At 50.2% G+C, this 24597-nt stretch overlaps 1 protein-coding gene across 1 annotated transcript in view; it reads right to left on the bottom strand.

Moving 5' to 3' along the window:
* The window catches only part of JPH3 (junctophilin 3), an 89564-nt gene that overhangs the window by 45083 nt on the left and 19884 nt on the right, over window positions 1-24597 (bottom strand). The window contains exon 2 of the mRNA XM_090260949.1: window positions 9828-10605. Coding sequence (XP_090117075.1) covers window positions 9828-10605 — 778 coding nt within the window. The remainder of the gene's footprint in view (window positions 1-9827; window positions 10606-24597) is intronic.

Here is a 24597-nt window from a genome sequence, read left to right as displayed (position 1 = left end):
AACTACCCACTGAATGCTGTATCAGTCAGTTGTTCCCACAATAATATTGAGTAACAATTCCCCTCCCCAAAGGCAGGGGACTTAGAATAATCATTTGTTTTTTACTCATGCATCTGGGTCATCCCAAGGGTCCCTCATCCCCAGGGATGGCGGGGCAGGCGTTGAGGGGTGGATAGTCCTTCCCAGGGCATGTTGCCATGACACTGGCAGAAGTACAAGAAGGATGAGCATACAAAGCCTCCCTGGGCCTCAGCTTGGGACTGGCACATCATCACTGCCATCCACTGACCAAACAAAGCCTCCAGTGGGAGAGCCAAAGTCACAGGGCAAAGAGCATGGGCCCAGTAATTGGGAGAGAAATCAGGACCAAAGGTGAATCCTACCACAGCACTTCAGGTTTCCAGCTGAACTGAAATGAACTTAAATGAAATTAAAGAAACTTCTCAGATATGACCAATGTGGATATGGCATCCTAGGCATTGAGTGCAGTTTCACTCAGGTGGGGAAGCTGAGCTCAGTCACTGTCAAGGAGTTGAGGGCCAGGGAGTCCTCTCCACACCTCTCTCCCTGCCTGCTTTAATGTGTCAGGGTAAAGAGATCCAGGAGTCCTGTCTTTCCTTGAGACATTGTTACTCTTCACAACAACCTTACTGGACACATACTATCTTCAACCCATTTCACAGACTTGAAAATGAAGGCCCAGGGAGTTTATGCAGCGTGCCTGAGGCTAGAGAGCTAAGAAGAGCAGAACCACTCACCACTTCTTTCAAAGATGGAGAAGAAATGGGCTCCAGCTGCAACAGGAGGGTTTGGGTTAGATTTAAAGGAAAAATTCCTACAGTCGTCAAGTCTGGGGACATATCACCAAGACCATTTTGGAGTCCCTTTCTCCAGGGCCTTGTAAAAGGCAACAGGTTGTCTTACAAGGAAGGGAGCTCAGGGGAGGACAGATTAAAGCCTCCATAGCACCTGGGCCGACTCTGGGCCCCAGGACCTCTGGCCCAAAACTCTCCTGGACACAGCCAGCTCAGGGCTGGCTCCCAGTTCCCCACGTCACCCAAGGTGCCTTCCAAGTGCCAAGTGGGAAAGCTGCCTGTGGATGAGTCAGAGACTCTGTGCATTCTGTCTAACAAGTGGTGCAGAGTGAAATGGGCCAGATCCTAATCGCACCTGACAGTCCTCATCCCCTGACCCCATTCTCGAGGCTGAGACACCGTAGGGCAAGGACCAGAGGTGGTGGAGGTGCAGGCAGGAGCTGGCTCCCTGAGTCCCAGGCCTCTGACACCTGTCAGTCCCCAAGAAGCACCGGTGAGATGCTAGATACAGGCCCAAGGTGAAAAGTTCCTGGATCTCTGGGATGGAACCCAAGGTTTGTGGGCACACCCGGTCCCGGGGCACAGCTTCTCAACCCTGCACCGAGCCCTCAGCTTGCCCTGCATCTGGCCGTTTCCCAGGATCGTGCACCCACTCCCTAGTCTTTCCTTCTTCATTTTTTGTTTGTTTGTTTGTTTGTTTTTCTATGTCTGGAGGGCATATCTGGAACAGATGGCTGTTGCCCAATGTGACATGTGGCAGGCCCTCCACCGAGGCAGGAAGCTGCGTGTACCCTGCACAGAGGGCCCAATTCCACAGGGCCAGGAAACGTGACTCCAGAGCTGGCCGCCTGCAGGGGGCAGGAAGGGGATGGGCATGCCCATTCTGGAGGGGGACACCTGGGGAACACGGTGTGGGGGGAGTAGAAATGCCCTGTTTTCAGCCAGAATGCAGAGTGCAGGGGTTTCCAATGGAGCTGTAGCAAATCCCCACATGCTCCGTGGCTTCAAGCAATATACATTGATCATCCTATAGTTCTGGAGGTCAGAAGCCCAAACTGAATCTACGGAGGCTGAAATCAAGGTGTCGCCAGGGATGTTTGCTTCTGCAAGCTCCAGGGGAGAATCTGTTTCCTCAGGCTTCCCAGCTGCTAGAAGTCGCCCATGTTCTTAGCATGTGGCCACACCACTCCAACCTTTGTTTCCATCATCCTTGCCCCTTCTCTGGCTCTGACCTCTAATGAGGACCCTTGTGATTATACTGACGCCCCCCCCACCCCCCACCTCATAATCCTGCACAATCCCCTCATCTCAAGGTCCTTCATTTAACCACTTTGCCATGGAATGTGACACCCACAGATTCCAGGGAGATTCCTCTTTGGGGGACAAACTCCTCAGTGGCACAGCAGTGGTCAAGGCCACCCATCCCCTCCTCCTGCAGGCCTTCCTCCCAGACACGGTAAACTGGGCAGCCTTTTTGCCAGGCAATGTGGCAGGATCTCCCACAGACTTGCATGCACGCATCTCTCAGCCAGCGGTGCCTGCTCGGGGAGATGATGGTGCAAACACACCCAGGCCAGCAGCGAAGGTGGGTAGACAAGGCTAGTCTCTGCGGCCTGGCCGGCAAGACTGAAAGATTGGATGCATCTGAAACATCCACAAACAGAGTAAGGGTTGGAGCAATATGGGGCATGATGTAGCCATTATAGAAACCTACAAGTCTAGATATACTGACAAGAAAGATGTCCTTGATGTAAGTGAGGAGGAAAGAAAAACTAATTACAAAAGAACACAGACAGTGCGACCCCATTAGTGTAACCAGAAAGCATGTAGGTGTGACATACATGTGTTTAAAAATGTCTGAAAAAACTCTAATTCTCTATAGGGAGATGAGCAGGTCCTGGTGGGACACAGTTACTTCATACCAATCTGCTTTACTGTTTTAATATTTTACAAGAATATGTTATCATTTTAATATTTTTAAACCATCCCCTCCCCCAATTTCAAACCCTCAGAGATTCTGTTTCCTTTGAAATGCAGAGATGCCCCAGTCGGAAATCTGGCAGGGAACCGCTCTCACCTGGACCAGGGCTCTGTGCACGTCTCCGTGCACTGGCTCTGGGATGGGCCTCTGGGGCTGTGAGTCACAGGGGCAGCGGAGCCATTGCGGACAGCTGACGGTAAATAGACCAGGTGCCCTGAGACCTGGCAGCAGAGATACCAGCTCAAGGCCTGGCATACAGCAAGCGCTCAGACATTGGCTGTGCATTTGGAAGCCCCTCCCTAAGCGGGCCACTCATGGGGTTTGTACACCAAATCCTTCCCATTCTGGGGGCAATGCTGTATTTAATGAACATTTCAAGGTAGCCAGCCAACAGCCTCAAATTCATGACTGGGGTTCCCTGAATTTGGTCCAGGTCTGAAGGGGCAGAGATATGGAGCAGGGCAGGAGGCAGCACCCGAGACACAAGGTCTATTCCTAGTTCTGAGACCCGGCGCTGCCCTGGAATGTAGGGAACCTGGCTCTCGGCCACACTGCCTGCGGTGCTGGCAGTGCTGGTCCCATCCTTCAGAGGGCCTACTTGCCTAGTGGGAGGATTCTGAGTGCAACAATCAATTAGCCATGTCTGCCATGGTTTCAGGAAGAGGAATGGCTGCCAATGTACCAAAAATTTGTCATTTCCCATCTAATGCCTATCAAGGTCCCTCCTGCCTCCACCTGCCTGCGATTCTGCTCACTCAGCAAAGCATCATAAGACAGGGTGGCAGCTGACAGCTGGCATGCAGGCCAGTTGTTACAACCCTGTCAACTACCGCGACGACCCTGACAGCCTCGGTGTACAGGGGCAGGTGCCCTCATCTGCACAGTCACCTCTAGGAAGGCTCCTGCCTCCGCCGGGACAGAGGCCTCCGAGCCCCAGGCCTCCCAGCCCAGCCCTACCCCCAGCCCACGCACCCATGTTCACCCAACTGCTCCCAGAACGAGAGATCCTCGAAAAGCACAACTGCCCGTCTGCCTCCTCCTCAGCCCCAAGCACAGCGAGCGGTCCCTGCCAGGAAGCAGACAGGGCTCCAAGCTCTAGGCTTCAGGTTGAGCACCAGAAGGAAGCCAGGCCAAGAAGTAGCAGGTGGAGATGTGGAGCATTTGGAGCATCACCCTGCCCAGTGTGTTCCGGCTGTCTGCCCCCACCACTCCAGCCACACAGTCAACCCAAAGAGCAAGTTCAGGGGCCAACCTGGTCCTCTGCAGGGACCCCCGAGGTAGGACTGTTGCACACAGTGAGTTCTCACCTTCACCTTCATGAACACCTCCCACACCTGGGTGCTGTGCTACACACTGTACACACACCACCTTGTAGGTGATCCCCACACACAGGACCCCAGGGGCAATGTACCTGCACCACCCTCTGTGGAGTTGGTGATGTGCCCACAGCCGTGGAGCCAGCCAGTGCATTGTGACTCAGCCACATCTGTGTGCTGTCGGGGCCCCGGCGCCGCGCACTGAACTAAGCCGCAGGAGCACACAGTTCTCTCTCCCCATGAACTTTGCCAGAAGACACTACCTTGCCATACCCAGGAGGGTCTACCTCACACCCTTGAGAATCTGTGAGCACCAAGGGGCAAGTGGGATCCCTTGTAAAGGACTGATCACTCAGCTGTTGCAACCCCTGCTCCTTGTGAACTTGACCCAGTCACCCTGTGCCCCAAGGTGGCCATGGCCACTGCCACACCTCCAGGTCCCCAGAACCAAAGGAAGCAGCCAGTGCCCCTGACAATGAAAGCAAGTGGGGCCTAAGCAGTTATACATTTGTTCATTCACTCAAAACATAACTCCTGCATGGACAAGAAGCCATTAAGCCAGACACTGTCCCAGGCTCCAGGGACCCAGCAGTGAACCCTGGCCTGGGGAAGTTCATGTACCAACAGAATGGAGTCAATACATGATAATGAATACCTCCTTCTCTCAGCGTTTTACCACTTTGCAAAACCCTTTGACATCTCTTCACAGAAACACTTGAGACAAATCATAGAGGAATGCAGGGTCTGTAGGGTCCAACTGGTGGATGAGTTTCACATCCCACTCTGGCCCTGGGCAGACATAGCTAGTCGACCCCAGCACTCTGTCCCAGGGCTCTGGGTGCAGTGTCTGACACCTTCTCAAGCCTGAGCCACCAACCCAGGATGCTGCTGAATGTCCCAGGGCCACCACACAGAGGTCGGAAGGGGAGGGGCAGACAGGCCACAATCTGCCCCGACTGGCCCCCAGCTTGACTCTGAATAGTGACTTCATCTATTTTATACCTTGGGGAGTTTGCATGACAAAGGGCTCTGGACCGGAAGGTAAAGTGTGACAACCTGTGGGTTAGATGTTCTCTGTGCCTCTTTCATCTCTAGTAGGCGGTCAGGTTTAGACTTTGATTCCCAACCATCCCACAGGCTGGACCAGCCCTCTGCTGAGCAATGACGGTGATCGCAGCTAGGAGCACTGTGACTGACTAGTTACATCTGCCACAGGTGAGGTGAGGGATGAGAAGTCGCAGGTGCAAAGGTAACCTATTTGCTATCTAGGTATTACAGAAACCACTTCATAACAGCGTCCCGACTGCATGAAGGCGAGAGAGGTCTGCCTGTGAGAACACAGGTGCTTAAAGCAGGTTAACTGGAAGTGACCCCAATTTCCAACTTGACTGGGACCAACTTGGCCAAGTGACAGGGCAAAATGGAGTATATCACAGCCCATCACAAATGGGGGTTCACAATGGGGTGAAGAGGACCCTACAGAAGAGAGGCACAAGTGAAGGATGGCAGCCCCTTCTGCTCTGATCTCATCTCATGCAGATCAACCAGCCCGGCACACCTGCCCCTCACCCTGGCCTCCCACCGAAGCCCCTGTCAGGGTACCCTCCACCTTCTGCCTTTGTCACAGGCACGGCTGCGAGCACTGCCTCTCCCCTGTGGCCTCCTGTGAGGGAGAAGAGTAGAGTTTCTCAGGCCAGCAGAGCCAGCATCCTGGGAAGCCCTCAGGAATGCAGGTTCTCAGGCCCATACCCAGACCTGCCCAATCAGAAGCTCTGGAGGTGCAGTCCAGCCATTTGCATTTTATACACCTCCCGAGTGCTAAGGACCCCTGAGAGTCACCTGGAGAGACCTGAAGGGGTCTGGAGCCCAGGAGCTCAGCATCTGCTGTGGTCAGCACTTGTGTCTAAGCCCCCAGGCAATTCCAGCATTCACAAGGTGGGAGGGCGAAGGGGGAGAGGGAACCTGATGCCGACCCTGTCCCAGGAGGCATCCCGGCTCCCCTTAGCTGTGTGGCCAGTCCCCGGCCCATGGCTGCTGTGGGCCTTGGGCCACTCCGGAACGGAGAGAATGGGACCACCTCTCAGAACTCAACTCTGTGTGGACCACCCCACCCCACCCCTCTGCTTAACCAGAAAGCTCCAGGCACTCTAATGAGGACACGCCAAACCATTTCTCTTCGACTCAGCTCAGTAACCCACGCCCTGCCGCCCTGCCAGTCAGAGCTCCCCTGTCGCCCGGGGGTCTCTTTCTTGGCTGTGACAGTGACCGGAGTCTCCACAGCCCCATAGAGCCACTTTCACACTCCAGTGGAGGGTGGGCCTTGGGGCTTTGGGGACGCCGATCCAGCCATCCATCTGCTGGCTTCACTCTCGAGAACGAAGCCTCTGTTCCCTCCTCCTTTTTTTTCAGATCTAAGCCCATTGAGAAAATGCAGAATGCACAGCTCCACCGCAGCCTGTGACAAGGCTCATTCTCATCCCCATCGTGGTAACTGAAAACACTGTCACTCCCGGCCTCCAAGGAGCAACCAACGCTGGACACCAGGAGGCCAGCATGACTAGGTCGCACCTGTGGATGTGCAGACATGCCCACCTCCCTGCAAGGCTGGGGGCTGGAGGTGGGAGGGGCCGGCATGGCTCAGGAGAGAGTATGTGTGTGTGTGTGTGGGGGGGGGGCAATAGAGCGCACTAGGCCTTACACTTGCTGAGGGCTCTGTGTGCTGCCCCTCCCATCTTTCAATGGGAAACCTGGCCCAGTAAGCCTCTCCCCCAGGTAACTCAGCAGTGATGGGCCCATGGGTTTGCAGGCTCCGAGAGCTCAGACTCTGAGAGGCAGTGCCCGATGCCGCCTCAGGTTTACCCTCCTCTCAGACATGTTTTAAATGCTGGCCTCTGGAACTTTGTTCCCATGACCTGGGAGACCCACCTGGGAGAGGATGGAGGGGCCACGGGGGCTGCATCCCCACCCCACACTGCACAGGCCCAGGCTACGCACCACCCCTCCCACAGTGCCCACGGTTCCGTGTGCATGCCTGGATGTGTATGGGGGTGTCTGCGTTTTGTGTGTGAGGGTGTGAAGGTGTTTATGAGAGTGTATGCGTGAGTTGTGTGGGGTGTGTGCAAATGTGTGTGTACAGAGCAGGACACGTCCGTCGGCCGGTCTGGCTCTCATGAGGGTGGGGCTCCAAAGCCCCAAGTGTAGCAGAGTCAGGCAATCAGGAAGCCACTTGAGTCCTCCCCACCACTGCCCAGGCACTGGTCACACCCTTGACCGGAATTAATCCTCTCGGTGGCACAAACACCAGCCATCTCCCCACCCTCGCTCAGTCCTCCCCCCATGAAGTAACACACTAGCAAGGCCTCCCCAGGAGATGTGGGAGCCCCAAGGGGGGCTGGCTCGCCAGTGCCCTATGGATTCCGAACTGCCCCAACTTCTTGGTGTCCCTCTTGCCCTCCTGCCCTCCTGGCCCAGCACCCTGGCCTTCTCCTGATCCATGCTGCTTATCCATCTGCCCTCACAAAACCCCACACTCTCCCCCTGTCCAGGGGAGCAGGGAGGCCCCAGGCCCAGGAGCAAGCTGTCCTCAGTTCCCAGGCCTTCAGGGGAGGCAGGAGCCATTACCCCTATTTCACAGATGAGGAAACCAGGGCTCAGAAACACTGAAAAGCTCCCTGGGTGTGCTGGCTCTGAGTTCTGCCCACTCCACCCCCTCAGTTCCCTAATGAGACAAGCACCCTCCAGATTTCTGTGGGATTTGTCAGAAAAGTCCTCAGTCCTAAGAAATTTGCCTGGTTGTTGGACTCTAAAATCAAAACTGGTTCCGTGCCCACTGAATTCTGTGCTTCTGCCTCCCAGACCCTTGGCCTAGAACTAACCTCAGGCCAGACAAGAGCTGTCACACGCACCCTAAACCATTTTTTTAATAATCCTCACCTGAGGGTATGTTTATTGATTTGGGGGGGGGGGAGATAGTTGCTTCTTGTACGTGCCCCGACCGGGGACCAAACCTGCAACCTAGGTATGTGCCCTAATCAAGACCTTCTGGTGTACAGGATGACACTCCAACCAACTGAGCCAAACCTTTGATGATGCTCTGCCCTGCCCTGTAACTACTTCTTCAGTGAGGTCAACAAAACAAACATAATACAAAGGGAAAAAACAAAACAAAACACTGAAAGGAGAGAAATATGGTGAAATGCCAACAAGTCTCTGGTGACATATCAGACCAGACCTCATGTCACTTCTCTCCTTTCACATTCCATTTTCCAATTTTTCTATATGAGGCAAGCATTACACTTAAAATGAAAAAAAAAAAAAAATGATTGAACCTCATCTGCTCTTAAAATACCAGGTGAGTCGTCATACATGCAGCTCCTATTTATTTCTATTGCCTGAACATTTCTGGGGGAGTAGAGAGGGTGTGAACAGAGCAATTTTGACCTCGCTGTTCAGGTAGGTAGTATTGCCATTTTCGTCTCCCACTAAAGGCTCAGCTGCTGTGAATGGCAGATATTCTGCCAGCAAACCACAGCCACCATTTTTATCCTTTCACTATGGATCAAAGGTCATTGAAAACCAGAACAAAATGGGCTAAAACTTTAAGTGACAAGGTTGGGAAGACCTGAGTATAACTGAGCTGGGAGCTTTCCTGGACTAACTCCAGGCCTGCCCCTGGCTGGGAATACAGAATCATCCAGAAAGACGCCTGTCCTAGAAGCCTCCTGCCTGGGCACCCTGAGGGACCTAAAGCAGTCCCCAGACCCTGTCCCCAGCCCAAGGGCGCCCAGGGCCGACCTCGAGGGCTCCATCCTGACCCAGGAAAGCAACCAGATGGTGGGACCTTCTGGCCACCTCAGTCAGGAGTTGTTCCTCTAGAATCCAGGAGTGTGGCAACCTGAGAGCCCTTGGATTTCAACAGGGCAGCTTCCTTCGACCTGTGGCAAGCGCCTGCCTCGTTCCTATTGTCCACAGCCTCCCAAAGCCTCACCTGGACCAGATCCAGGCTTACAAGCTTACCTCTGCAGCTCCCAGGGAGATAGTCCCTGGGCACCCCCTCTTCCAGCTCTGAAGTCCCCATCCCTGCACCGACACCAAAGATACTTGCAAATTCAACATGGTGCCCACACGCATCAACTCTGGACCTGCTGCTTAGGGTCCAGCAGCCCTGCTGACCCCAAACTCAGTAAGTCCTGTATCCCATTCAGAACAGCTGCTGACCACAGCAGCAAGGCTTACCTGGCGCCTACAGCCCATCTGCCCAGTTGGTGCTGTCTCCTGAGGCCCAGGGACGCTCCGGGCTGGAGGCCAGGTGGCCAGGGCAGCTTCCACCCTCCTCCCACATCCCAGCAATGCTGGGCGCTCCATGCCCAGCTGGAAATGCGGCCACAGAGGCATTGCCCTGCTCTGAGCCGGCACTGTCTCGTGTGTCTTACCAGCAGAATGGCCCACCTTCTTTATTCGTCAAGATTTTACATTAAACACAAAACAGCATATAAAACAGACAAAAGAGATACTGCTCTATTTGAGGAGGGGCTGTAGGACCCAAAACCTTTTGCCTCATCTCTGAGAACCTCTGAGGAACCCCAGGGTTCCAAGGGGCATAGTTAGAGAAATGCCAGCGTAGGCTTCTAACTAGGCAGCATGATTGACTGGGTCAGGCCCAGCTGGCAACTCAGAACCACCCTGCTGCCCCACACCACCTCTGCACCCTCCTACCTGGAGGCTGCAATCTCCGCCTTCTGCTTGGCGATGGTAGCAGCCCGCTCCGCCGCCTCCACAGCGCGATCCACCTTCTCGCGGATCTTGCTGGCGCGCAGCGGGATGAGGTTCTTGCGCTTGCCGCTCACGAGGATGTTCTGCTTGTACTTGCCCTCCTCCTTGGTGCCGTCGGGGAAGGTCATGCAGCCGTAGCCATGCCGCCGGTTGCTGGCCCACTCGCCCTCGTACTTGAGCCCGTCAGAGCGCTGGCTCACGCCGAAGCCCGCCCGCTTGTCGTTCTTCCACTCACCCACGTAGGTCTCAGTGGTGGTGGCGTCGATGTCGTCCTCGATGACCGACAGCTCAGCCTCGCCCTCGCCCAGGCTGATGGTGGAGTGGATGTCGCTGGCCGTGGAGCTGACCGTGCTCATGCCGGCCTCGCTGCGGAAGGAGCTCTGCTTGCTGCGCTGGCTGGCCAGGCTGCTCTTGGACTCCGACTTGCGCAGCTTCAGCCCGCTCAGCAGCGAGCGCCGGAACAGCCCCTTCTTCTTGCTCTTGAGGATCTCGGAGTCACTGTGGGCCACAAGCACGAAGCCACCTCGGGACACAGCCGGCGACCCGGCCACCGCGGGGGAGGCGTCAGGGTGCAGCGCAGCACCGTTGGTGTGCTCACTGCGCAGAGAGTTGATGGACGTCCTCAGGGGCGAGCGGATGACCGCCGCCATGCCGTAGGGGACACTCTGCCGCACACCGTAGCCTTGGCGCATGCCACCAACCCACTGGCCCTGGTAGGTCCCTGTGGAGACAAAGGAGGCAGGGTGAGCTCCCAAGACAGTAACGGAGGAGGGGCACCTTACAGGGTGGACGCAGCCTCCATGGTCCTAACTCTGTCTTGGGACAACTCGGGGAGGTGAAACTGAGATTGGCAGACCATGGTGCGTTTTTATGACTTAAATCACTGATGGTTGTCTTTTAAAGATACTTCCATCATGCTTCCCACAGTTGCATTTTGTTCTCTTCCTTAAAAGCTGGGGTGGGGGGAGGGAGGCCTAATAGTCTGTGATGTATAGTCAGGGGCACAGAGTCGAGAATAAATTGGAGATCTCTCCTGTACATGGGCAGAAGGCCACTCCAAAAAGGCTGGGAGAAAAAAGAAGCAGTACATCCTGGGGGAGCGGCAGCTATAAGGACACATCTGGGCTACAAACTGGGTACTGAAGAGGCTGCTTTGGAGGTAGTAACTTCCCCATTGCCAAGAAGAGTTTGGAAGAGCTCTTGCTGGAGATACCTTACTGCTGGGGACTCCTTACTGTATGGGGACATCTTACTGATGGGGACCTAAGTGCTTGGAGATCTTCAGGCATTGAAACTGGCAGACCTGATATCCCCCAAAGAATCAAAAGCAGGGACTTGAAGAGATATTTGTCACATCCACAGCAGCACTATTCATAATAGCCGACAGGTAGAAACAACCCAAGTGATCGCTGACGCATGAATGAATGAGCAAAGAAGGGTCTATCCATAGCATGGAATATTATTCAGCACTAAAAAGGGAAAAAATTCTGGCACAGGCTGCAACACGGGTGAACTTTGAGGACATTATGTTGAGTGAAACAAAGGGGCAAAAGCTATATGATTACATTTATATAAGGTATTTAGAATAAATTCATAAAGACAGAAAGTGGAGTAGTAATTGCCAGGGGCTGGGGGAGGGAGAAATAAGGAGTTATTTCATGGAAACAGTTTCTGTTTGAGGTGATGGTTGCATAACAATGAATGTAAAGAATGCCACTGAACTGTGCTCTTAAAAGTGATGAAAATGGCACATTTTATGTTATCTATATCTTACCATAATAAAAGAAAAAAGAAAAAAAAATCAGCAAAACTGGCTCATATTTCTTTCCCTACTTATTGGTTGTGTGACTTTCAGCAAGTTTCTGGACCTCTCTGAACCCTCAGTTTCTTCATCTATAATAGAAGGAATCTAAAATTCCTCAAGCCATAGGTCATTGTGAGAATTAAATGACCTTCAGCATGGTGCCATACATAAAGTAAACCTCAATCTGCATCTGTCCTAAGTGTTATTTGAATTATTACCAGGCCTCAGCAAGGCACCAATGAGGAAACATTTCATCTGGTAAGGGCTTTGGGGTGAGAATGGGGGGTAAGGTTCCTGTCCCATCGCTCTTCCAACACACTGTAGCAGAGGCTGAAAACCAGAGGTTCTGATGCTAAAACTTGCCAATATGCAGGTTTTATTTGTCCCACAGAGCCTTTTTATTAAAAAAATGGAATTAGTTGCCAATATTTCAAAATCAAAAGATTTCACATAAAATTTCAGATCTCTTGTTTCTCCTAAAATATACAAGATCTGACAAACCTGGGTCTTTATTTTCAGATAGCAAAATGGACTGGAGTACAGTAGTAGTTGCCTCCTCTAGATAGGCATGCCCCATCCAGTTTGCCCCATTCCCTACTACTCCCTACTGTGTCCCACCCAGGCCATCTCCTTTATTTACATGTCCTGCACTGAAGGTAAAATCCAGACTAAGTATGGAATCCCAACACATGGTCCCAAGTGATCTGTCACTGATTTGTCACCACTCCACATTGCCATCAACCCCAAGTCAGAACTGGTTTTGGCCACTCATAGGCTTTTCTGTCTCTAAGGCCTCATCCACACAGCCTGTCCTTACTCAAAATCTCCACCCTACCATTCAACTCATACCCAACCGAGCCCAGCTTGCACCCCTTGTCAATAACAGCTTGGTGGAACATCCCAGCCCACAGTGCTCCCTACCAAGCATGACAGCTTTGGGCCTGTGTCCAACACTCCATGGGTGGGCTCAGGAGAGTGCCTGGGTTCTTCCACATTTGCTGAATGCATTTTCCCTGCTCATCCAGATTACACAGTCCCCGGGGGAATGGGCCTTGCTTTCTAGACACCTTGTTCTCCATACAACGTGAGCTGAGCCCTCATAAGTGCAAACAGCCCAGAACTGGCCAGGGCCCTCAGACAAAGAACCTGAGAGCCCTCTGTGCTGCAGTAGAAAGCAGCCTGTCCAGTTTTAAAAGGTTTTGTTTGTTTGTTTGTTTTTAGAGAGAGGGGAAGGGAGTGAGAAAGAGAGGGAGAGAAACACTGATATGTGAGAAACATCAATCAGTTGCCTCCCCCATGCCCTCAACCTGGGACCTGGCCCACAACCCAGGCACATGCCCTGACCGGTAATCAAACTGATGACCTTTCGGTTTGTGGGATGTCACACAACACACTGAGTCACACTAGTCGGGGCTCAGTCTGTCCATTTAAAAAGTGACACATGACCCAGGTGTTTTCTAGGAGCGGAGCCTAAGACTTTGTGAATTTGATTCTTTGGGGGAGGGGGTACAAGAGGGAGAAAGGGCAGCGAGGAGCCAAGAGGAGATGGTCTCAGCTGGACCGCTGCCCCAGGTTGATGGCATGGGGAGCTGAATGGAATTCACCCCACCCCAAAAGCTGGGGATGTGGGGGTACAGAGTGAGGCAGGTAAAGCCTACTGCCATCAACACTGGAAGCTACCCCTGACTCAGGGGAAATGCTCAGCACCCACTTCCCTCCTCCCAACCTCTACCCCAATCAAAGGCTTTCTTGCCTCAGGCGACGGTGGCCTGGTGGCCCATGCTGAGCTCTGGGCAGTGGGCACCTTCTCCTCAAGAGGGCCATGCACCTGCATGACCCACAGCACCCCCTGCCTGCACTGCCACCCCAGAATCTGCCAGCCTGGCTTCCAGCAGAGCACAGTCATGGAGGGGCAGGCAAAGGGAGTGGCTGATTTTGTGCTGCTCAGCATCCCAGCATGGCCCATGCTGGGCAGAGACTCCAAGGCTTGCCCCAGTCCGGGGTTATAAGAAGGATCCTGGGACCAGGCTCTGTAGCTCGGTGGCTTCCCCCCTGCCTGGGCCAGACTGATGCCTGGACAGTGACCTCCTGCAGCCCCCTCCAGCCAGTGACGGGCTGCCATTGTAAGGACTCTCTCCTGCAAAGCTTACCCTTGACTTACTGCCCCCTCTACTTCTGAGCTGGAGATGGGGCTGCCAGATAAAACACAGGACACCCAGTTAAATCTGAGTTTCATATGAACAACAAATAATTTTTTAGGAGACACTGCATGGAACATATGTACACTAGAAAAGATCAGACTGGTGATTTGAACTTCAAATGTAACTGGGCATCCATAGGATTTTTGCTGAACATGGACCCCTGGCTGGGACTTCCCAAGATGGCACCGAGGGTTTTGCTGAGGCAGGGGTGCTGAGGATGACAGCCCCCTCCCAAGTTGAGGATCCCCCTGCAATGGAAGGAGACTAAGCACCCTGTCCCCAGCACCTCTGCTTCCTCTCAAAGGAGACTGGGCTTACGGATAAGGATAGAACGAAGTTTAAAGAGTGAAGGCGTAACGGACAAACAAAATGGGATCTCCATTCAGTGGAAAGGAAGGAAATTGACACACACTATGACATGGACAAATGTTGAGGACATATGCTCAGTGAAATAAGCTTGTCACAAAAAGACAAGTACTGTATGATTCTAGTTACATGAGGCTCCTACGGCAGTCAAATTCATAGAGATGGAAAGGAGAAGGGTCAGTGTCAGGAACTGCGGGGAGTTAGTCTTTAGTGGGGATGGAGTTTCTGTTTGGGAAGGTGGGAAAGTTCTGGAACTGGATGGGATGATGGTTGTACAACACTGTGAATGTACTTAATGCCACTGAACAGTACACTTAAAAACGGTGAAAATGGTAAATTTCATGTCATGTATATTTTGCCACAAAAAAGAAGTGAAGGCGCTCATAGGAGCTTCACGCATGGCTCGGTGGAGGCTGTGAGGTGCAGGGGCTCGTGGAGGAGTGAGGAGCAGGGTTTGAACCCCACCTCCATACTTTGTGGATCTGTGACCTTGGGAAAGTGCTTTAACTTCTCTGTGCCTCGGTTTCCTCATCTGTAAAATGGGATAATCAAGGTAAAGTGCTGGTTGGTCATTAACAGTCAGTTAACAATCATTAATCATCATCATCAAAACCTTAAGGAGTAAATAGCACCTCACTTTTCAGTCCATGCTACAAGCTGAACATCACCGTTACTGTCCCCCACATGTGAATGCACAGAGGGTATCTAACAAAAGACCAAAGGCAAACCTTAGCTTGTTCTAAGTGACAGAGTGAGCAGAGCAGTGGTTCCAGATCCAGCTTCGGGTTGTCCCTCATACTCTCCCTGAGCTCCCATGTCATGTCACCCTGGCCTTCCACGAGCCACCCAACCATGTCCTTGAGGAGCTGAGTGACCAGGACAAACCACAGCCTCTATAACCTCAGCTTTCATATCAGTGAAATGAGGGCATCCACTCAGCGACTTACTTCTGAATTCTGTGACTCTGGAGACCGCTTGACGGATTAGCTAACACTAGGAAGGGTCAAAATGTGCGCACAGGGCACGCCTTGGGCCCAGACAAGGGTGATCAGTGAGGAGAAAGGACCTTACGTCACTTCATGTCTTGAACAGACAAATACACAGAGACAGAAAGCAGACTGGTGGTTGCTGGGGCTGGGGGCGGGAAAATGGAGACGGGTTTCCTTTTTCGGTGATGAAAATGGTTTGGAACCAGACAGAGGTGGCCATTCTGAATGTGTTAGATGCCACTGAACTGTTTACTTTAAAATAATTAGTGTTACATTATATAGATTTCATATCGATTTTTTAAGGATATAATGATTGGTAGTCAAGAAATTAATGAAAGCACAGTAAAAAAATTATGTAGATATAATTTCAAATTCTCAAAACGAGACAAAAGAAGAGATGATCAATTTCTAGGGGATCTTGAGAGTAAAGTCAGGGATGTGGCCTTTAAAACAAACTCCTGCGGCCAATAGGGTCTTGCTGGGGTGGTCCACCCAGAGCAGCTAAAGCTTTGCGACAGCAGAGCCCACAACCTGAGGGTCCGCACTTCACTCCTCAGACTCTGGTTATTCACCTGTATAATGGAGGCGATAACTGTGCCCATACACTAGGTTCACGTTCTGCAACACACGCACTTAAGCACTGGGCGTGACGGGGCGGCTAAGCCTGCCTTGCCTAAAGTTTGCAGTCTAGTTATATCTGCATTTTTGCCCCCAGTGGGGATATAGCTCTGATTTCATAACTGATATCAATAAGAAAATGGGTTTTGACATACAGAAACACTCTCCAGATCAGCTCTGCTATGAGTGCCTCGGGCAGCTCGGCCTCATGGCTCCACCGCAAAGGGTGGTAAAGAGCAAGAAAGAGAACGCCAGCCAGCTCAGCAAGGAGACGGCTCTGCCCAAAGGAAGGCTGTGGGGCCTCTGAGGCCCCCTTCCGGGGCTCCTCTCTCCTGTTCTCTCTCTCTCTCTCTCTCTCTCTCTCTCTCTCTCTCTCTCTCTCTCTCTCTCTCTCTCCCTCCCTCTCTCTCTCTCTCTCTTTCATTGAGGAGAGTGGGGGTGAAGGTCCCTGTCACCCACACCTGGACAGGAGATCTGAGTGGACGCAGGTGAGGAAAGAAACCTCCCTAAACCTTGCCTTCAAATGCCAACTAGAATGATCTAGACAGCGGGTAAGAGCAAACAAGACAAGACCACCAGTGGGCCTCACACTTGAACAGTGTCAGCATCCACCACCAGGTGTGTTAAAACCCAAGTTTCTGACCCCACGGGGTGGGTGCACCCAAGCATCTGCATTTGTAAAGAGCTCCCAGGCGAGGCTGATGCAGTACTCTCGGGACCCCACTCTGAGTTTCACTCCAGCACCTGGCACAGCACCTGGCTTGTGTGGGCACCAATGTTGTTTGGTTCAGGAAATATCTGGGTCTGAATTTGAAAACCAGAGCCCTAGGCTGGAGCACAGTCTGGCCAGCTAGGCCCACGCTACTAAGTCAGTTAAGTTCCAGCCGCAACCCCATCCCCCGGCATCTTGGGTTAGTGTGAATAGTCAGCCCTTGCCAAGTTATTAGCATCTGTCTTGGGCCCCACGCATCTCACACACACTCTTATTTTCCTCCTCTGCAGCCCCCACCCATAAGATGAAGTTCTGAAGCCTTCATCACAGGCCCAGAGGACCAGTCTCACTATGGGCTGGCCTCCAGAGCTGGGACAGCATCAGCTTGGAGATGCCTGGCCAGATGAAATGGCCCCTGGACCCCTCACAGCATCAGGCTCTAGGTGTGTGTTCGAGTTGGTTGCGCGAATCACATGTTGAAGGGCATCTCCCTGCAGGTAACAAATGGCATGTACAAAGCTCCAGGCCCCTTTTCTTTCACAGGTGGACCAAAAGCCCTTTGCCCTGCCTTCCCGTCTCATCTGCCCCAGGCCCCAGGTGGCCAGAGAGGCCATTTGACCATCATGAGGATGCACCAAACAATGCTCTGTTATTGCTTTTGCTTCGCAGTTCAACCAGGAAGTGGTTTTCCCAGAGCCTGTGTACATAAACATCAGAGTGCACTCTGTCCAGAGTTAAAAAGACTACCACAGCGACTTCACAGCACAAGGACCAAGCCCAGAATCTCCAAGCCAGGCAGGACTCTAAAATGACCAGTGAGGAAATTATTGCTTCCCAAGTGTTCCCGAAGATAAGATGAAAGTCAACTATTGTGTTTGTATTTCTTTAAAAAGAGGGGAAGGAAAATACAAATTTCCAGGCCAACCTACAGAATCAGGATGGCCAGAGATGACCGGGTGACCTGTAATTGTCACAGCCTCCCATTAGCTCTCCTCAGCAGGGCATCCCTGGCTGTTAGGGATATGGAAAAGGAAGAACAGGAGGTGAAGCGACTAGTTCAAGGTCACCCAGCTCACGGGCGGCAGAGCCAGGGCACAGGTGGTTGTACAATGTTCTGGAACCTTCCTTAGTTTACACTGTATCCTGAACCCACCTCCACCTTTTCTACATCATTAATAAGGTTGCAGACTTCTGGCAAAAATGGAGGCCTAGACTGACACGCTCCATCTCCCTTGACAACTAAGAAGGACTACAACTACCGCAAAACCAGAAATAACCAGAAGTTCAAGAAAATAAAGTTACATGGAAGTCCAGCGTATGAAGTTATAAACAAGTGGTGCTTGTCCGGACAGGTAGGAGGGGCGAAGGTGGGATGGAGAGGTCAAGCTGTGCTGGAGGTGGCAGCAGCAGTGGCGACCGGCGGTGGGACAGCGGTAAGCACAGACACCCGTATTTAAGGGGAGGCGAAAAGCACCTGGGGAGCACCCCTAGCTGCTGACCAAACTCGTCAGCTTGCGATTCCAATGCCAGGGAAGGCAGGCCCCCATTGCCTCAGACTGTGAGGCCCAGAGCGGGTGGGGATGGAGGAGGAGGCTCCTGGTCTCTCAGTGGAGAGGGAACGGCAGGAATCCATCTTGGACCCCGTCCCCCATACACACACAAAGCGCCACAGTGTGGTGAAAAGGGTCACCAGGTAGTGATGAGTGCACGGGGCTCTGCCCCCTAAGTGTAGGAGGTGTGACAGCCCCACCCAGGAAGCAAAAACTACCAGGATGGCAGAGATAATGATAGGGATTCCAATCACACAGCTGACCAGAAAGCAAATACATGAATTAATGGATGAACAGATAGATCACCTTTCTGAGGCTCAGTTCAGAGGTGTTATAAGACAGCTTACAGAACTAACAGCGGGACTTAATCAAGACGGGGAAGGAATGAAGGCTAGTCCTGCTGAAATGAATGAAAACACATACGAAACAAGTGGTGAAGGAAGGAAAACCAGGGATCAAATCAACAAATCGGAACATAGGGAAGGAACAAACAGTCAACCAGTGCAGAAAGAGGAAACGAAAAGTGAGGAAAATGAGAAGATCAGAAACCTCTGGGACAACTATAAGAGAGTGAAAATACAAATTGTAGGGTTGCCAGAAGATGAAGAACTAGAAATTGAAAAATTATGTGAAAAAATAATGAAGCAGAACTTCCCTAACTTGGGGAAGGAAATAGACTTACAGGTCCAGGAAGCACAGAGAGTTTCGGATAGGCTGGACCCAGGGAGGACCACACCAAGACACATTGTAATCAAAATGTCAAAAATTAAAAATAAAGAGAGACTCTTAAAAGTAGCAAGAGAGAAGAAGAGAATTATGTACAAAGAGGTCTCAATTAGACTATCAGCTGATTTCTCAAAGGAGACTCTGCAGGCAAGAAGGGACTGGCAAGAAATATTCAAAGTAATGAAAAGCAAAAACCTACAGCCATGATTACTCTATCCAGTGAAGCTGTCATTCAGAATAGAAGGGCAGAGAAAGTGCTTCCAAGACAAAGTAAAACTGAAGGAGTTCATCAGATCCAAACTACTGTTATATGAGATGTTAGAAGAAGGAGGATCAAAATGATGAACATTAAAATGAAAACTGCATCACAACAACCAACAACAGAAGCTAGGGAATCAAAACATAGGCAAACTAAGTAGGCAATGAGAGTGGAAAAAGAATTATAGGTATGGGTACATTATGGGGGGGGTCAGCAGGGAGGGGGAAGGAGGGGAAGGGAGGGAGATGGTATAGGAATTAAGAAGCATAGTAGGAGGGAGTGGAGCAGACAGGAAGAGGTTGAGAAGAACTATATGCACAACCAATGGGCATAGACTAAGTGGGGAGGACAACTGGAGGGAGGGCGGTCACTGGGTGGAGGGGAGCAGAGGGAAAAGAAATTGGGACAACTGTAACAGCATAATCAATAAAGCATATTAAAAACATAATAATAATGGTTGCAACTATTCCAGCATATGAATGCTGTACAGTCATATAAATTACAAGCCAACCCTGTCCTGCAGGATACTCAAGTAGTTCTTATTTTTGCTGGCTAATCTTGGTACACAATGTTAAGTTATATCCTTAGGATAAATTTCTAGAATGAAATGGCTTGGTCAAAAGGAAGAAATTTTTGAAGGTTTTTGATAAACTGGCCTCAGAAAAGATTCTTGCCACATCATCACCAGCGCCAGAAAGTATCACTCTTAAAAATCTGTTCTCAGATGGGCTCTGAAGAGTTACAGCTAGTGGAGTTTGTTACGGGATGAACTATGTTCCCCCCAAATCTGTACATTGGAGTCCTAACCCTGGTGCCTTACAACATACTCGTGTTTGGAGACATGCTGTTTAAGGAGATAATTAAGATAAAATGAGGTTGTTAGGCAATAAGTGCATGAAAAGATGCTCAGCATCACTGAGCATGAGGGAAATGCAAGTCAAAACCACACCAAGTACCACTGTATGCCATTAGACTGGCTACTATCACAAAAAGAACAAAAACAACAAAAACCAAGAAACAGCATGTGCTGGAGAGGATGTGGAGAAACAGGAACCCTTGTTTACTGTGGGACAGTCTGGCAGTTCCTCAAGAAATGAAGCACAGAATCACTGTCTGACCCAGCAACTCCACTTCTGGGCATGTACCCAAAGAACTGAAAGCTGGGTATATGCACACACACAACAGCCAAGAAGTACAAGCCACCTAAGTGTCTGTGGAAGGACAAATGGATAAAGCAAACATGTCCAACCATACAATCGACTATTTCTCAGCCTTCAAAAGGAAGGAAATTCTGTCATACTCCACGGCACAAATGAATCTTGAGGACATTATACTAGGAAACATAAGCCAGATAGAGACAGGCAATTACTGTATGATTCCACGTATATGAGGTACTTAGAGCGGTACAGCAAGTAGGAAGACGGTGCCGGGGCTTGGGGGCGGCAGAGGGAATTATTGTTTAATGGGAACAGAGTTTCAGTTTCACAAGATGAAAGATTTCTGGAGACGGATGGTGATGATAGCTGCAGAACATTCTGAATGGATTTAATATACATTTAAAAATGGTTAAGATGATAAATTCTACGTGATGTGCATTTTACTGCAATTTAAAAAGGAGACCATTAGGGTGGGCCATAATTCAATAGGACTGGTGTTCCTACAGGAAGAGGAAGGGACACCATGTGAGGAGAATGTGAGAGGGTGGCCATTGGCGAGCCAAGGACAGAGGCCTCAGAAGGATCCAGGTCTGCTGGCACCTTGACCTGGGCTTTCCACCTCCAGAGCTGTGAGACAATAAATGTCTGTTGGTTCCGTCTCCCAGTCTGTGATCTTCTGCTACAGCAGCCTAGAAACCTTTACAGGATTCTCAGTCTCCAGTCAGGTGAGGTAACTACAGAAGTAAGAAGTAAAAAGTAAAAGCTAGGAGGACAAACCAAGAGAAAAAATGAAAGTTATATTGCTAAGAACATATATACAATACATTCTAAAAGAGAGCCTTCTCTCTTTTAAGGGAGAAAAGTTTCTGGAGAAATATTATAGAACCAGAAGATCGTGTCAGGGGGGCCACCAGGCAGAAAGGAGGGCAGGATGAGGCTTAGACCAGACACAGGACTAGTAGAAGGAAGTCCTCACTCTGAGCAGAGACCTTGTCTGCTTCCCGGCCCATCCAACTGGAATTACTACACCCGGGCGGGAGAGGAAATTCCTTTGAAGAGACTGAACTAGGCTGGGGGTGAAGGACACACAGAACTTCCAATCAACTTTTTGGTACCTTACTCTAATAAATGAACAACCAAGGGTCATCCGACATTTGGAGAAAGCCTCCAACAGGGTAGACAGAGACCAAAACATACAAATAAATGGGAAAAGAATTTGGGGGAATCATGACAAAATGCAAAGTGTGGAAGAAGACATCAGAGAAGCCAGAAATTATATCTTCAAATCAGTTATGACATCCACAAAATGAGAATAAAATGTAATTTTTAAAAAGGAAACATCAGAGAAAAAGAAAGAGCTCCTGGAAATTAAAAGTATGAATAGCTAAAATAACAATTTTGGTAAATGAGTTGGAAGATAAGTTCAAGAAAATCTTTCAATAAACAGGAACAAAGGAGTGAGCAGAGTAGTAAGGGTACTGAGATGCTTACAGCCATCCAGCAGGCCCCAAGTCCATATATTCCAGAGATCAACGAAGAAAAATCACCAAAGGTATAAAATAGGAGAATTGAAGGGTGTGAGTGTGTCCAGGCTAAAGAGGCTCGGCCTCTTCACAACAAAGGAAAATGACTCATATCGAGACATGGCATCACGAAATTTCAGAAATCCAGTGAGCAAGATCCCCAATGCTTCCAGAGAAAAGAAAAGTAGATTATATGTGCAAGACTGAGAATGAGAATGACATAAAACTTCTCAATAGCAGTGCCAAAACCTAGGAGTCAGTGGGAAATTGTCCCTCCCCCGCGACCAAGTTCTGAACAAAAATCATCATCAATCTAGAATTCTACACACAAGTAATTTATCAATTAAGTCACCAAGCCACCAAAACTGTATCTTCCTTGCGTCCTTTCTCGGGGAGCTGCTGCACGGTGCACTCCACCAAAAAGGAGGGAGTAAACCAAGAAAGAGGAAGACACAGGAGAGGTCCAACACAGGAAGGGCAAAGGACATTTCCAGGAAGAAGAGGCGTTAGTGCGAACAGGGCTATGTATATGTATATATCCCCATGTGTATATATGACTTACAGAAAGCAATAAATGAAAATATGCAAATATATTAAAAGTGTGTGTGTTATCTGTAGAGAATCTGGTGGGTTTGTTCATGTGAAAAGCTGCATTGTACTTTCCTAAGCATTTGGAAGGTAGGGAAAGAACTAACCAATGATTAAAAACAAAAAACAAACAAAAAAACCCTCTGCAATTGTAAAAATGAGGCAACTACTAATTCAAGTTGTGTATGAAAAGTGTATAGAATCAAGAGTGCATTGCTTGGCTCACCAGTAAGCAATATTTAACACAGGCTTTTAATAATGAAATAACTGACTGGTTAACCAAAAAATTGTGACAAAATACTGGAATGGTTAAGGAAGGTAAGAGGAAGAGGATTCCAAAAGACTGAAACCTTCATGTACAATGGTAGGAAATCAATAGACAATGGCTAAGCGAAAGCAGTGAGAGCAGGTATGTGGCAGCTTGGAGGTGCGTCTCTGACGACACAGCTGCAAGAGTTCAAAGTGCAGTTTGGGGCCACAGCAGACAGAGGGGCCAGGGTCCTGCTGATGTCTGTTCTAGGCACTATTTTGGTTTTAGCCGTGCCTGACCTCTTAACCTATGAGCACACAGTATTTTTTAAAAATGAAAAATTTCAAGGGGAATGGGAGTGGGGACACCTTTATGAGAAAATTCTCACAATGGTGATATTGTCATTTTTCCAGCTTCAGACACCAAGGCTCAGAGAGGATTTGTGCTTCCTGGGAGTGGGGATCTGAACTCGGCCCTGTGATACAAAGCCCTGATCCTCATGGAGGACAGTGGCCCAGCGAATGCTCGGGCCATATAGTTAAAAGGTTGGTGGGGAAAAATAGAAAGAGGGGGCAGAAGAGGCAGGTCTGTGGTCCCCTGTGGGGGACAGTGGGGAGAAGCTTCCTTTAGAAGGCCTCAGATACATGCAGACTGGGTGACTGTCAGAGGCCACTTAAGAGGCCACACTTATCTTAGGGAGACTAGCCAGGAAGCAACCCCAGAGTCAGGAAGGGGTGGGGTGTCAGAGCAGACCCCAGTGGGGAGGGGCAAATACGACCTGCACAGTTGCCTCCATGTCACCCAGGTGAGAGGGCATTCGGGTCCAGGTGGTGTGTTCAGCCTCATAGACGCAGAAAGCATGATGGCCCACCCACGAGTGCCCACCTCTACCATCTTCCCACCTTGGGGGTGGATCCCAAACTCCACATCGTTCATCATGGGAACGGCTTATTCTTTAACTTTTTCTTTTTTAAAATAATAGACTATTTTTTTAGAGCAGTTTTAGGTTTACAGAAAAATTGAGGGGAAAGCACAGAGATTTTTCATGTACCCCTTCACCTCCTACCAGACACACACTTCCCTATTAGCTCCTATTAGCGTGGTGCACTTGTTACAATTGATGAGCCAATATTGACTCATTATTAACTAGACTCCATAGTCCACAGGAGGCTTCACTCTTGGTGTTGTACCTTTTATGGATTTGGACAAATGTGTAACAGCATGCATCCACTATTGTGGTATCACCATTCCACTGCCCTAAAAATCCTCTGTGCCCGCCAAACGCGGGCAACCACCAGTCATTTTTCTGTCTCCATAGTGTTGCCTTTTCCAGAATGAAGAGTTGGGATCAGACAGCATGCAGCCTTTTCACACTGGCTTTGTTCACTTAGTAATATGCATTAAAGATTCCTCCATGTCTTTCTGTGGACTTGCACCATAGTTTGTTTATTCCCCTACTGAAGGGCATTTTGTTGCTTCCAGGTTTTGGGGAATTATGAAAAAAGAGAAAGTCTTTTTCACATAAAAAAGATGAGTCTAATCTCAGAATAAAGAATGTTGTTTCAAATCAAATATTTATCTTTCAAACTTCCCTGTGTCAGCTGCCTTCTTAGTTTGGGGGCACCTGGACAACCCTCCTGGATTCCACAGTCAGGAACCACGGCCACCATGTCTGAAGGACAATGTCAGCTGACATTTGCTGAGCACTCACAGAACATGGAGTGCCAGGTGTTGTCATTTAACAACAGGACATGGACTCAGAGAGGTGAGGTGATTTGTCCAAGACCACAAAGCAGGAAAAGGTGGAGATCTGACCCACCCCACTCAGCTATCCCCAGAGCTAACAGAGGCTGTGGGGACATGGGAGCCCCCTCCTGACTCCTTGTCCTTGTCATAGGGAGGCCCACCCCTGTGCTGTTGGCTGATAAGTGCAAGTCTGGGAAGAAGAGGCTGGTCTGTAGACCTCAGTC

This window comes from Furipterus horrens, unplaced genomic scaffold (assembly GCF_987537825.1).
Source record: "Furipterus horrens unplaced genomic scaffold, mFurHor1.1.pri manual_scaffold_13, whole genome shotgun sequence".
Taxonomy (NCBI): Eukaryota; Metazoa; Chordata; class Mammalia; order Chiroptera; family Furipteridae; genus Furipterus; species Furipterus horrens.
Note: the sequence above shows the minus strand (reverse complement) of the source record. Positions and strands in the feature narration are given on the sequence as shown.